This window comes from Electrophorus electricus, chromosome 10 (assembly GCF_013358815.1).
Source record: "Electrophorus electricus isolate fEleEle1 chromosome 10, fEleEle1.pri, whole genome shotgun sequence".
Lineage (NCBI taxonomy): Eukaryota > Metazoa > Chordata > Actinopteri > Gymnotiformes > Gymnotidae > Electrophorus > Electrophorus electricus.
The window spans coordinates 6,351,119-6,367,081 of record NC_049544.1 but is presented as its reverse complement, the minus strand read 5'-3'; the positions used below and the strand labels follow the sequence as shown (position 1 = coordinate 6,367,081).

Here is a 15,963-nt window from a genome sequence, read left to right as displayed (position 1 = left end):
AGTCAGTCAGTCAGTCAGTCTGTCTGTCTGTCTGTCTGTCTCTCTCGACACTATTGCCAGAGGACAGGTAAACACAGCATCTCAGGTTTCTTTAGCATGCTCCCCCATAGTGTGACGCAATCTTTTCACTGCCTTGCCACATTCCTTCAGTGGTAAAAGAACAATTCCTTATTGTTTAATGTCTTAGCAATCCTTTCCTTGCGCTCTACAGAATCACACATGCACATTTGCAGTGTGGCTAATCCTCACCTGCTCTGTTCAGTGAAGACTGTGCTCAGTCTAGCGTAGAAAAGTGAGTGGCGTTGGGTTAACGGTGAGGGTGAGGTGGGGATTTGCTGGGTTGTTTATATTTTAGCGTAGTATTTCACAGTCTCAAGTGACTCTGCAGCAGCAACAACTGACTTCATCAAACGGCATGACTAGCAAAGAAAACCACGTGTGTGTCCTTTTAAATAAAGGACATCATCAAGTTGGTACTGCTAATGAGAGAACTACTACTACTACACACACACACACACACACACACAGTGATAGCAAAATAAAACCCAATGTTGTGAATACTGATACCTTAAATATAATTGTACTGAAATCAGTATTTTTGCTATCATTTGCAATCATATCACTAAAAAGGTATCAATTTCAAATATTTGAATGCCCCAATATAATGAATCACATAACAGCTGAGGCCATTTTAAATCTACAATCAAAGCCATTACATCTGCTTCCAAAGAGACTTGTAAATAATCTCTAATTAGTTTTTATAAACAACACTGCTACCACAGGTGAGCAAACTAAAAACAAAGTCAATAATGACAATAGATCATCCCTATAGTTTAAACTGCATTATCATTTATATATTCAGATTAGATTTAAGATACCATCACTTAATATAAAATGTAATTAGTCTCCTCCATTATATTTCTCAGTTTAGTCCAATTAATCAGTGCTATGATTAATTGATTGATTTACTTAGCAACCTAGCCCCCAACGAAAAAATAAAATGGACAAGCCCCCCCCACACACACACGTCAATCAGTGAAATGAAAATCTTTTTTTTTCCCTCGAATCTCTCCCTCTCTCCTCATACTGAGACATACCTACACACACAAGTAAAGTAATGAGGCAGTGCTCCGCTCTGTTCCTCAGTGCTACACTCGTTAAACACAGCGTAATGAGGGTGAGCAGGTGCTCTGAGCAACGCACGCCTCTCTGGTGCTACAGCGGACTGTCCTGCACTCCGTACACGTTTATTCTTAGACGTCATTTATCCACTTAGTACACTGTGCTTGAGTACCGTGCCCTATATAGCGCGCTGTTAGCAAGGAGAGGCTGCTAAAGGTGCGTGAGCAAGACTCGTAGTGAAGAATCATACACATGTTCCGTCTGCGCTGGCTACAAGCGACACAACAAACATTATAATTATCGGGAAAATTTCCCCCAAAAGCTTCAACCGTGTCTGGACAGACTTTGAAAAGCAACAATGAACAAGAGTAGATCAGTAAGCAAAGCCTAGCTCAGACATTCCAGAAAACCTTCTGAATGGCTGTAACGCTGAAATTGGACATTGCAGCCATCCGATAATAAAGTATACTGAACACATCCCTCTCCCGTAAGCCTAAACTGGAGGTGTGTCTCAACACAGTCTGTCCTACAGGGAAAGCTGGCGTACTTCACCCAAGCTGCAAACCCGTGAGCCAGAGCGCTAGCCTCAGAGTGCTGGATGTAGGTGACATACTTGGCAGAGGGGTTGGGTAGGAGTAGACGCAGGCTCCCCGCACCCAGCACAGGGGGAAGGGGCTGCAGCCACTGCTCTCCATGCGCCGGCCCGTGCCCGCCGCCTGTCTCTCCCAGGCCCAGCGGCTCGGTGCCTCGCCCTCGCACGCATGAGGAGCGGGCGGCTGCCCTGGTCCGCCGCGACCCCCTATGACCGCTCCGCTGCTGGGAGGGGAGGGGGGAGCAGGGGGCCCCCTCGGGGTACCCGGACCGGAGGGAGGTGGAGGGTGGGCGCCGGATCCGTCTGAGTGGTCAACACCCTGGTCTGGACGACGACGGCGCGGGACAGCCAGTGAAGGGAGGAGCGGCCCCCGGTGCGCACCAGCAGGATCCGGCCCGAGGAGGCCGAGGCAAATCCACAAGAGGTCCTGCCGAGGCGGGCGAGAGTGCGGTGGGGATATCTGAGCGCTGTCGGGCGAGAGAGCGGTGGAGGTGTCCCCGAGCTGTCGGGAGTCTGGGAAAACAAATCCAGGAAGGTGCGCTGCAGCCTGGAAGGTAATGCTGCAGTCCCCGCCGAGACGACGATTGCTAGCTCCGAGACGACACTTCCTCCCGGAGGGAGCGAGACGGCGTGTGAGACGGTGCGTGCGGGATTGTCACAAGCAGGAAGCGCGTGGCTGGACACTGTGTGAGGATGTGTGCTCCACTTAGAGAGAGAGAGAGAGGGAGGAAGACAAGGGACAGAGCATGTGCAAGAGAGGGAGGGGCAGAGAAACAGAGAAAATGGAGAGAGGGAGCGAGACAGAGAAAAGAGAGACAGACAGAGAGAGAGCAAAACAAATCAGGGCAGCTGGAAAAGGAGGCGGAGCTACCTTATCAGTATGCTAATTCTACTCTGCATGTCTTCCTGCTATTCGCTCCCAATAGTGGTATTTACAAAACATACAGCCAAGCCCAGGGGGCTGCAGAACAGGTTTACCAGGGTGCCAGCACCCTCCCCTCCCCAGCCAGCATCCTCCCCTCCTCAGCCAGTACCCTCTCCTCCTCAGCCAGCACCCTCCCCTCCTCAGCCAGCACCCTCCCCTCCTCAGCCAGCACGCTCCCCTCCTCAGCCAGCACGCTCCCCTCCTCAGCCAGTACGCTCCCCTCCTCAGCCAGTACGCTCCCCTCCTCAGCCAGCACCCTCCCCTCCTCAGCCAGCACCCTCCCCTCCTCAGCCAGTACCCTCCCCTCCTTAGCCAGCACCTTCCCCTCCTTAGCCAGCATCCTCCCCTCCTCAGCCAGCATCCTCCCCTCCTCAGCCAGTACCCTCCCCTCCTCAGCCAGTACCCTCCCCTCCTCCTAAATGATAAACAGAATGACATTTTAAATATAGCTATGCATTAGACAAAACTTTTCAATACTACCAATAATACTACTACTGCCAGTCTCCTTTCAGTCAGTTCTTTGTACTCTTGACATGAGGACCGATAGTAACTTGTCTTGGTCTCTGCACAGGCGTGTCATGTTTCCATTTGCCTCTTTCATAAATTAGTTGTTTTTTAAAAAGGGCAGATGTCTGGATATTTTGTTAATGTATTAACTATAAATGCATTTCAGTTAATTGTCAACTTGCATAATCAATATTAACAATTGCATTTACAGTATAAAATATAGTAAAAGCTTTCAGTTAATATTTAACCTTTTGGCCAAATCCAGGTCACTAATGAAAGTAAAGTTGGACATATACAGGGTCCAGCACTGTTGTTCAGGTAACTGACATTAGAGTTCAATAATGGTGCCAGCAGGAGGTAGATCTCATCATTCAACTGATTTTAAAATGTAGGACAGCCTGTAAGGCACAGCTACAGAGCATGAAATGTAGGACAGCCTGCAAGGAACAGCTACAGAGTATGAAATGCAGGACAGCCTGCAAGGTACAGCTACAGAGTATGAAATGCAGGACAGCCTGCAAGGTACAGCTACAGAGTATGAAATGCAGGACAGCCTGCAAGGTACAGCTACAGAGCATGAAATGTAGGACAGCCTGTAAGGTACAACTACAGAGTATGAAATGTATGGAAGCTTGTAAGGTACAATTTTATTATTAAAGCTTTATTGCCATTGTCATACCACCCAAGGATAGCGGCTAGTCAAAGTTTAGTACGTCAATGAAAGAAAACATCAGTAATTGCCATGACGTCAATTAATGGTTAGCCTATATTTTCCCAAACAATCCATATCCACAGAACCTCACATTCTCTTTGAGATATTTATGGAACATCAGCTGGCTAAAGGAAGGAAGACAAGGAAGACAAACACAATGATGAAAAATCCACTAGAGAATATCATCCAAGGATAATTCAATAGAATCTCCAATTTAGGGAATTTAGGGATACAAAACTAAAGTAATGATTTCAATCTTTATATATATATTCATTTATATGACAAATTAAAATTAAAGGCATTTTAGAAACCAGTTCGTTTAGTTTAACGCAGGAAAAGGTAAGTGGACTACTTCTGCCTGCTTCACCATTCTGTTTCATCTCAGCTTTGTGAGAAGCCAGCACGGTGCAGCAGACCCAGTTAGAGCTCTTGTTCGGCGCTGCTCATGGCTTTCGCAGTAATCACAGCGCCTCGACATGAATTATTGAGCACGTAGAGGATTTGTAGCTCTAGGAGAGTAAGAAAGCCAAAACGAGCAGAAAAACTAAGGGCAATATTTTGCCATTTCCAAGCATTTGCGCCCTTTCTATCTGTCACTCCAAAGAGGGGGAATGAAAGAGCTGACAAATTGATCTAAAGTGATACCATGAGTGCTCTTCACATGATGATACAGATGCATATGACAAAGAGCACAGGCCCAGTTAAGTGCTTCTCTCCAGATTTCTAGGGATTACTTATGGTTATCAATTTAAAAAGTTTCAAATTGATCCGTAAGTAATGTAACCAGATTACCGATCCAACGCAATTTATTCCAAGCAGTGGCTCATGTTGGCCATCATCTACATCTGGAATGGACTACAATCACTGGTAACCGGCCTGAAAGGAATTCATCGTAGACGGACAGTTGGACAGATTCCCTGACAGCTGAGAAACGCAGTAATGTGACAGAAATATGTTACATAACAGAGCGAGTCTCGTGGCATGTTCTGCTTTTCGTTCCATTCTTGGTTTAAAGGCTATCCCCTGTTAGAGTGTAGAGTCTAGGCCTGGAAAAGAGATCGGATAGTAGATGTTCTGTCACACTACCCTCCCACAGGAACTCTGCTGGCTCAAATATCAGCCCAGAAGTGCATTATGTGCTAAACAATGGACTGGTTGGAGAAAGAACATGGGTGGTGGTTGGTGGGGGGGTGCGGGGAAGCTCCATCCAAAACGCCAAACTCAACCTCCTCCCTGCCGTGGAGCACTTATGTCCAGCTCGAGGTGTCCGATCGAAGCCGAAAACTAGGAACGTGAGTTATATTACCTGATTGCTATGAGAAGGGACAAAAACTTACACAGCTGTAACAGAGGCGAAATCACCGCTGCTGAAACAGATTTCAAGATGTCGGCTCATAAATTTACTTACCTGAGTAGTAGGAGATCCTCGTAAGATCTGCAATAAAACAGAGAGAAACAGAATACAGTCACACACCAGGCTTTCCATCACCAACAAAGCTAAGCAGCCTCCATTTAAGGTAGTGTGTGAGTGCATGCTGAGAACAGAGAGCACGCGCTGTAAATGTCTGAGAAGACAGCGCCCTCTAGCTGGCTCAGAGCTCACTACGCCTAGAGGCATCCTACTGCAAGCATGTTTAACGCCGAACTGAAGTGCTGCGTTTTAACATTACAAGAATGAGTTTTGTTTTAATTTAACAATTTAAAAATACCATCCTGCAATTCTGTTAATACATCCAGTGACTGTAATATGTATTTCAGTATATGTCTTTTAATTCTTGATGCGCCATGGCTAAAGATTGTACTGAATTATTTTGACCAAAATAATTTAAACCTGGAAAACCTGAGTTTGCTCATGATGTCTAACATACACAGTAAGAAAGGTTGGAATTTATTAGAGGGCCCATTTGTATATTCCACTGACCGAATCTGACCAGGCAACAGGCGATTCCTTCCACCTCCGCACCACAACACTGGCCTTTCCTTTCGAGACTCGAAAACCCCACCGCACAGGTTTCACTCACAGACATCCCCGCGCCTAAAACTGCGACTTTCCTGAGCGGAATCGAATGACGCGTCGGGGCACGGCACGCTGCCGAGCGGGCGGAGCCCTCACGAGACAAACACGTGGACCGGCGGACACGGATCAGTGCTGACAGGGAGAAGACAACAGGGCAGTGAACAGCATGGCTGAAGTAGCTGCACAAACACAGGCATTGTGTAGGCGGGGAGCTGGGATTCTCTCTCTCCCTGAATGGAATGCAGTGTATTTGTGCTGTGTGAAGCGTACCGCGGTTCTCACTGTGCAAAGATAAAAACGTCAACAACGTCAAAAATGTCAGCAATGACAACAATGTCCACCAATTTGGTTAGGCCCAATGACGGCTGCGATTCCCAGTACAGTGGTTGGGGGCCACAAGGAGACTGCAGCCAGAGAGCCGTGATGACTGCCATACCATCTGAGGAGCACTGACCCCAGAGGAGCAAAGGCAATCGCAGGCAAACGAACATGAAGCCTGGTCAGTATGTTCCTTTAGAATGGACATAAATATAGAGAGGGAGTGAGTGAGTGAGCCCAGCTGTAACTATGGCCTTATCATTTTGAACGCTATGGATTGGCTGAAGGGCTAAAGATGGCAGAAGGGCAGAGCCTAAGGGCGTCACACACCTGCGCTCACTCACACAGACGGAATGCCATGGAAGCTCATGCCCGAGTCACCCACAGTCGTGACTACATACGTCACTAGTTTTGCAATAATGTCCACGGTAAGCAAAAGACAAAGATCTGAGGCATGTGGGATCAGATAACAGCAGATCATGTGCATAGTTGAGAGTATTCAAATACATGTTCCACCAAAAAGGAAGCATGTAGACTCAAACAAGTTACAGCAGGACTTCAATGGAGCCTGGCTATTTAGTGTCTTTTTAAGGTGGAGGAAATGATAGACTGGCAGTTAGATGTCCAAAATTAGAAATGTGAAAGTAATTGAAAGTATGTGAATTCACACTATTTTAGTATCTCGACAGTGTTATACCAAGTGCAATAAGTGGGTGGACAAAATATGAGAAACACCACAGGAAAAGACATCAGCTGATCATAACTGCCAAAACAACTACACGGATGTTTTTTATATATATATATATATATATATATATATATATATATATATATATATATATATATACATATATATACATATATATATATATATATATATATATATACACACACACAAAATGCTGAATGTAGTACAATATATAATTTGTAACAGGCTTTTGCAATATTACAGAAAACTAGAATATGCAAATAAGCGGAATTAAAAAATGATTATTTTTGGCTGCGTGCTGAGTATTCTGACCAATCCAAGACATTCTGTATGACAATTTTGCAAATATTTTGGTGAATCACAAGCCATATGATTCAAAAACAAATAAATTGCAGTAATGCAGTCATTTTGTCCCAATTTATTTGTTTGTGCTTCATTAAATGGCTTGTGATTCATCAAAATCTGTGCTATGTTTTAATGTAGGTTATTGTAAAGTATAATACAATTGTATAAAGTATCAACAAAATATTCCCTTTACATAATAATGGCCCGCTAATCTCTGTTAGTCTTGAGAATCTGAGCTGTGAGTTTTCAAAGAAACAAAGTAACCGACAGAGTTCGAAAGAGTCCGAACAGTCAGCAGACTGCAGCAGCACAGGGCACACAACCTGCAAAAAGAATTAATGTGAAAATCAGGACATCACATTCCCATCACATAGCGAAGGGTAACCATGGTCAGAAGGCAAAGCTCAGACAGGCCACGAGGAACAGAGCACGCTTAAAAATCCTCCGAAAACAGCCACGGGACTCCATCAGCAACAACTTCACAAAGCTTCAATTTACAGCGTGACTGCTGTTTGGAAACCACGTACATCCAAGGCCAGTGCACAAGAATACGCAACCTGGTGCGTGAGTACGAAATATGCACCCCTACACTGTCATAGTTGACAGTCATCCCTCTTTGATGATATGGATGCATTTATGCTTGGGGAGAGTGAAAGGGTCATGCCTGTTGCCCATTTTTAATTATGGCTTTGTACTCATAATGCAATGGGCGGCCATAACGTGTAGGTGGTTAGGTGCAAAAGACTTCCCTTTAGAGATACAGCATGACATGAAACAACAGTCGCTCACAACGTTCCAAATGCCTAAAACAGCCTTTAGTGAAACAGTGAAACCTGAAGTCCTTCTAAAGGCAAAACGTTGTCCTACTCCTCATTAGTTACTTGATTTATATTTCACCCCACACTGCGTACTTTGTTTTTGGTCCAAATGGCAGTAGATCACAGTATTCATAAAACCATGGTTAAACAAAGGCTTCCTCTTGGTGTGCAAATTGAAATATGATATTTACTTAGAAATATTTACATAGAAAAAAACAAATGGGTTGGTCATTCTAAGCAGTGCTGTAATGGTCAGGTGACCTTGGTTAGCACAAGGTGTACACTCTACAACTAACATTGTCGGCCTTGCCATCTGTCTCTCAGCCCTGCTAGCGACGACCCAGGGGAGTCAGGGAAACCAAATCTGGAGAATTCAGCTGGCTGCCTTTGAGGTTTACCCAGTTTCCTCTGGTACTTGCCTAGTGTTAACTTCCACACACTTACTGGTGCCTGGGGAGCTGGATGGGGTGAGCGCAGACCGCAGACAGATCATTCTGATGCGCAACGGGTACAACCTCAACTGCTGCTTTTAAACTGTCTGTTCAGAGTTGTGGAAAACTGCCGCGCCACCGTGAACCACACTGGAGGCGGGTTTTATTGTTGCAGGTAGGCCGTGTTCTAAACAGCAGCAAAAGGACACTGGCCTGCAATGTAGCCAAAATAGCAGTAAGACAAAATGACATTTTTCCTGCGAGCATCATAGTGATAAAAATATATTCAGAATTCATGCACTTATATATTTTAAATGACTAATGCAGTAGATACTACAATAAAGCTCTAAACAAACATTACCAGAAACACTCGCATTTGGAGACACGGACTCGGACTGAAAAAATCTCAACCACAAGCGAAGTTCAGCCTCTTGGGTTTGAATAAAGAGGGGCATTGGATGCAAATCTCAGAGGCAAAACACATTCTAATGCACAATAAATTTGCTTAGCAACTTGAGCACCAAACTCTATTGTCACGGAGGCAGACCTAGCGCCACCCGGTGTATAGTTCATCCTGTTTGACCATGGAGAGGACATAGCACCGCATCGTTCCTTCTCTCCATCTCCATCAGGCAGACTGCAACTGTGAATGCATGGCATCGTATGGCCATGCTCAAATCTACTAAATTGTCTACCACGTGGAAACGAAGCCTTCAGAAACTGCTGTCAGCCCTGCTCTGACAAAGAAACCCAAAGCGCAGAGAAATCGCTTCCTCTTTCCCACTTAGATTTAAGGGAACAGAGGGAAGATAACTCTTTATCTCAAATTTAACACAAATATGGCACAGCATGCATTCGCTTAATGAGGGCATTACCATAACAAATGCAGCTGAAGGAAAAACTTCTCATTGTATTAGGAAAGGTCACTCAGTACTCTGTGCTAGTGTGAAATAAGCTCTGTGTAGCTGGCAGTCAGCATAATAAAAATGCATTTATTAGTCACCTGGTCCGAGTTCCAGCTCGGCCACATGTCGTCTGTGGTCAGCGGTCCCTGAGGCTAAAACTGGGTTTTCTCACTCAAGCCTGACAGCTTGTCTGGGACTGAATTCAACATATTCTTTGCTCAGTCTAGTGCTCCATACAATCAGACAATAAAAACCCATGTAGGAAGTAGTTTGTTCCAAAGAAAAAAAAAACTCAGAATTTGGCTCTCATCATTCAGGACATGAAATCTTATCTCCTACCCTCAAAGGCTGACGGGGAAATGTCATTTCAGTTTTATTCATTAATTAGAGGTGATAAAAGCCACTAGCTCAAACACCAGGCATTCAATTTTTTAACTAAAAACTAAAATATTTTACTATGTTTTTCAAGCAAAGTTCAGCAAAAATGATGTGCGTATGGTGATGCATCTGCTCTGATTGGGCTGAATAAATGACAGTAGTACATAACTTATTTTACAGCAGGGCTGTGATGTTACCTTACTACAACATGATCAGGCTGGCAAGTGAATATCTAGGCACAGGAATCTGATCTGATAAAACTGGACCTTTTGAGGGAAAAAAGGAGAATTCACTTGTAAGTTGAAGGTATTTTGCAATGAACAGCCTCAATCCAATTTCCTAAATCTAGAGTTTATTAACTAATTTGGAGGCTGTGTAATAGTCTTTATTTGAATTAGGTTACACTTGTCAGGACTGATAAAGAAAAGAGGAGAGAAAAGCACACTGAAGGACTACTCTGCATCAACTGCTTACCCAAATGAAAATTTTCACACCATTAAATTTTTTTTTTTTTTTTTTTTTTTTAAGTAAGCAAGTAGCAAATTGCATTGAAGGTCAGAATTGTTAAGTAGCAGAATGTAAAATGCAAATTTTTGCTCTGGTAACTTGACTGAATATACAACAGCAAACATTTCTGCATACGCGCAAATGCAAGTCAAGCTCTGGCTAGAGACAGCAGGAACACGTAAAACAGGCCTTCAAAGCCTTTACCGGGCCCTTTCAATTTCCGTAATGGCATTGATTGGAACAGAGTTTGCACAAAGGCGTGCGAGGAGCGCACGACCTGCCGACGCATGGCGATCAGAGTAAAGCTCCTGAAGCAGACTAGTCAGCAGAGGAGGTGTGATTTTGCAAGAAAGGTTTCAAATATTTTTTAAAAATCCTATTCCTTCTGTTACATCAATACCTCGCCACAGGAAGTAAGGTGAAAGGGAAGTGAGTTTAATCCTAAAAAATGTGGCCTGGTTTCAATGAGTCAGATCATGGCTCAACACCTGGCAGCAGAGATGATCAGGGAAACCCTGAGTAATGATAACTACTGTCCTCCGTGTGCCTTAGCAGTAAAGCGTGGAATTAAACGCTCTCTTACCAATGGAGAGATCTGTAAACGGGCAGCCTATACGAGGGTGGCCCCTCACCACCCTAAAATCCAGTATGCTCCGGCACTGGCGATGGCTTAGCAGCTATGTTCAGGCATGTCACTCAGATCTGTTCCTCGGAACGAACGCAACACACAGACATCCGAATGATCGATTAATTACACGTTCCCAAGCTTTAAAACAGAAAGCCAAGGGCTCAACTTCAGAAGGATCTGTGGTGTTTAATATTCATTGCAGTGGGGCTGTGGGTTACATGAACTGGGCCAGATACCCAATGCAGCAGTACACATAATTAGATAAATAGATCATTTGCATAATGTTATGTAGTTTCAACTCTTAATAAGTAAAATCCAGGCCATCCCTCTTTAATAAGACACATTTTCATTGTAATTCCAAATGTAATGTAATGTATGCATCAGTGTGGCTACTATGCCTAAAACATGGTAATAATAAGAACTACAGTGCCCGGGAAGCTCATAGGTCATTTGTCTAACTGTGCTGTATCACTACACTCACCTTTTTTTTTTAAAAGGGCATGAAAGAGTGTATCTGGCAATAAGCACATCTCTCCCTTAAGCTCCTGCACATTGGCTAGCTCGGCTCCACTTTTTAACAACGCTGAGGGGCACACTGCAGTGAGAATCCGGCGCATTACCTTCTCAACAGACGCACGCGCTCAGCAAAACCCTTTATTTGTAAAACCTGCCTCGTAGACGCTACAGTCCATCTAAACAGAATCTGAACATGCATGGGCCATCCTCCCGGCCTTCGCCGGGGGTCAGTTTAGGGGCGCAAGACTGCTGACGACCAGCTCTCCACGAGCAGCGCTCAAGTAATGACGCTGACATGCATAAGAACTGCGGCAACACCGCAGCACCCAACACCCGCGTAGCGGCACGGCACCCCGCCGCCATGTTGGAGACGCTTCCCAAGCCAAACAGTACACGGCCCTGCGGTCAGAAACTGAAGGTTAATGTGCATGGCATCAGCTAGGCTACAGTATGGAAATGTACACGTATAAAGTGCGGTATAAAATAGTTGGAGCTCAGACAGTAAGCGCAAGTGCAAAATAGATGTTTCTAATAAAATGTTCTGCACAGCACTGAATCGCTCTTTATACATAAAAAGCACTTTTGTCAAAATTTGCACTATAGACTGCTCCCAAGTAATTTGCAACTTTTTACACTTGCATTGCCTTCAGTAATATTCGCCACTTCCTATCTGACAGAATAGGCTTGTTAAGCACCGATAACGATTTAATTATTGCATTTATTTATTTATTTTTCAGCATCAGCTGTCAGCTGTACCTTGAGCACTGCTGCAACAAAAACTGTAAGTGCAGTGGTTTTTCTTTACAATCCCAATGCATTCTCCAGAGAGGCGCATGATTTGTCAGCTTGGCGATAGCTTATAACTGGCTTTATCACTCTGAACAGATGTTCATTCAAGTATACAGCTGTTCAAAAAAGGCAGCAAAATGTAATGTTCAGGCAACGTGGACTTGTCCTCTTGTGATGTCCTTTTCATGTTTTCGCCCTATGACCGGAAAATCCACAACAGAAGTGATGCTATTTGAATATGGGACTTGTCTCCAACTAAAAACAAAAGCACCTGAAATCGACACACTGCATAGGTCATTAATGGCTATGGGGAATTGTATTTTTGCATAGTGAAAAGGTTTCCTTTAATAAGAAATTTACAAAGTAAGCCCTGTAATAAATATATGATTACTACACTGCAATATTTTTTACAGTCATATAGCCTATTGAATGCTTTGCTGTTTAAAAACACTTCTTTGGTTGGAAAACCCAAGTAAATATCTAAATATCTGAGAATGTATGATTTTGTGATATTTCACAACATTGCTATGATCACAATAGACTGTACATGTAGATGATGATATAAACATTGCCTATTGCCAAGGTCTTTGCAGTTAAAGAAATTAGTCAAAATACCTCTCTAGGGAACGAACACAATCAAACCATCTAAACTTGAACATTAGCATACTGGTGTACCTAAGACAGTTTAAGTTATCATTACTGAACTGTGTTGTGATGTATGCATCTATACCTCTCCCAAAATAAAGAGTAATTTCAGGGGTTGGTTACATACCACCCGTACAAAACCATAGCCTGGAGCAAATCACGGCGTTAAAGTGGGTTTCAAGGATTTCACAGGTTGACATTCAAACTGCAAAGAGGAAACATAACTGGCCTTTTCTTTGTATTACTTAAGCATCTGACTGACACACAACATTTACAGGCAAGTACATTGAAAACAGGAGCCGACTTCATACTTCATCGCCAGGCTGTTTGCTAATCTTGTTTAGTAGAAATTCTACCCCAGCAATGGAAGCCCTACTAAACCAGGTCTGGAGTACTACTACTACTACTAATAAATGCCAGCAATGGATTTTTATTGACAAGATAAGATCACATACCTCCACTGGTACAACTTAGAAAACTCCAAAACTGCATGACGTGTTCCCATGTATCCACCCAAAAGTTATCTTTTCTCCTTAGCGTGTTTTTTGTTGTTTTTTTTGAACCCGCGTCCTGCTCGTGGCATTGGAACATACCTAAATGTTTCTGCCGCACGCACCTATGGAACTCCTTCTCCAAGCTCCTCCCTCTGCATGCACTAGCTAGGACTTGCCGGACCCACAACCTTGCGTAGACAGCAATGAAGTAATTCCACTGCTGTATACTGAGAGTGAACACAAACCGTTACTCACGTCCTGAGAAGAAGAAAAAAACAAAAACAAAACACAACTTCTCATGTGAAATAAATAAATACACAGACCGATAAATAAATAGAAATAAGATGACAATAGCTTTCAGCTCAACCTAAACATTATCAACCATTACATTTGCAACATTCAAGTGAGGTACTAGCTCAGAAAAATGGGAATGTTTACAAGGCAAGCTACAAGAGCATTAGCTAGCTAAGTTCATCTTCATGCAAGTTCAGTAGTCCAGTGGTTTGCCCACTGCACTGCCTATATTTTCAGTGGCCCAGAGGTTTGCCCACTGCACTGCCTATACCTTCAGTGTTCCAGTGGTTTGCCCACTGCACTGCCTATACCTTCAGTGGCCCAGAGGTTTGCCCACTGCACTGCCTATACCTTCAGTGTTCCAGTGGTTTGCCCACTGCACTGCCTATACCTTCAGTGGCCCAGAGGTTTGCCCACTGCACTGCCTATACCTTCAGTGGCCCAGAGGTTTGCCCACTGCATTGCCTATACCTTCAGTGGTCCAGTGGTTTGCCCACTGCACTGCCTATACCTTCAGTGGTCCAGTGGTTTGCCCACTGCACTGCCTATACCTTCAGTGGTCCAGTGGTTTGCCCACTGCACTGCCTATACCTTCAGTGGTCCAGTGGTTTGCCCACTGCACTGCCTATACCTTCAGTGGTCCAGTGGTTTGCCCACTGCACTGCCTATACCTTCAGTGGTCTAGAGGTTTGCCCACTGCACTGCCTATACCTTCAGTGGTCCAGTGGTCCACCCACTGCACTGCCTATACCTTCAGTGGTCCAGTGGTCCACCCACTGCACTGCCTATACCTTCAGTGGTCCACCCACTGCACTGCCTATACCTTCAGTGGTCCAGAGGTTTGCCCACTGCACTGCCTATACCTTAAGTGGTCCAGAGGTTTGCCCACTGCACCTTCTGACAATACACCGAGCTCCACGCGCCGCGTCTGCGACCTTAAAGAATGACGTAGCTGTACCAAACCTCTATAGATACCAACCTTGCTAGATTCTATATCTATATTTTAGGTGGTAAGCTAGCTAGTTATTTGACACAAATGATGGGTCTGAGCATTTTCTGATTGAAACACCCCCTCCCCCCCGGTGAGTGGCTGAGAATTTGCTTTAATCCTGAACCACGACCTCCTCCGTTTAAAACACGATCACCAAAGCCGGAATGCTGCGCGCTGAGCCTGTTGTGCTTTTATCCAGCCAGCAAGCAGGCGGCCGGAGCAGGCAAGGCTCCTTTCTGTGCTGGCTAGCATAGCTTAGCTACTAACCTAGAGGCTTGTGTCTCCAACACTAGCTAGCAGGCTACCAGCACTGCAACTTAATGCTTTCTCAGAGAAGATATATATATACATATATATATATATATTCCAGAGATATTACTCCACTCTTACCGCATCGTTTTCATCAGTTATTCCAGAAGCATTAGTCTCTGCAGAAACGCCGTCGCTGCGGAATATTTCGTTAGTGTGTGGATCCCGTTAGCTCTGTGCCTTGGCTCCTTTAAAAGCTCCGCGGGGGTCTGAGTTTCTGGTGTCCACAGCCGGAATACTCCCTCTTCTGTTCCCACCACCAAAACACCACCGCATCCTAGAAGGATGGGTCCAATATGGCTGACGCATGGTAAACCGGCCCAGCACCGCTCAGACCGGCCAGCACCGTGTGACATTACCGGGCAACAGTAGACGGTGCGACCTGCACGGCGATTATCCTTTCACGGGAACGCCTCATTTGTTTACCCACGTATACGAGTAGAATAAAACTAATATATGTGGGTAAAACAAAAGCACTTTAACAAATGATAATATTCGTAAACCCATCATTCCCCGATAATTAAGTTGATCTGCTAATTAATGTTTATTTGTTTAAAAAAAATAATGAAAACGAAAATTATCCATATATATATATATATATATATATATACACACACACACACACACACACACACATACATACATACACACACACTTTCGATATACGTGTGTATGGACAAAATGAGCCATACTTTTATATAAAAAAGTATGGGTCATTTTGTCCATACACAGAGAGAGAGAGAGAGAGAGAGAGAGAGAGAGAGAGAGAGAGATATTAAATGCTAACTGATATTCACTGACATTTGAAAAGATTAATTCAAGCCACCTATAAGGCAAAAAGATTCTACAAATATATATATATATTTTTAAAGATTTTTAACAAATGTTGGGGAAAAAATCCATTACTCAGTAATCATTCATTTGTGCTCCTTGTACACCAACTCTCAAATCCAGAATATCCTGAGATTCAACAGGATGACAGCATGGCTCTGTATCTGCATTGTCCAGTGT

The 15,963-nt window shown here is 44.0% G+C and overlaps 1 protein-coding gene across 13 annotated transcripts in view; it reads right to left on the bottom strand.

The window, feature by feature from the left end:
• The window catches only part of ptk2ab (protein tyrosine kinase 2ab), a 53,741-nt gene extending 38,444 nt beyond the window's left edge, over positions 1-15,297 (bottom strand). For 12 of the 13 annotated variants that reach the window (XM_035530442.1, XM_035530443.1, XM_035530446.1 and 9 more), the window contains exons 1-3: positions 15,034-15,297; positions 13,458-13,585; positions 5,267-5,293 (exon numbers count right to left, since the gene is read on the bottom strand). In XM_035530442.1, the coding sequence (XP_035386335.1) occupies positions 5,267-5,293; positions 13,458-13,585; positions 15,034-15,047 (169 nt within the window). In that variant the 5' untranslated portion in view covers positions 15,048-15,297. The remainder of the gene's footprint in view (positions 1-5,266; positions 5,294-13,457; positions 13,586-15,033) is intronic. The other variant, XM_035530452.1, reaches the window with a different exon arrangement.
• Between the last annotated feature and the right edge of the window lie 666 nt (positions 15,298-15,963).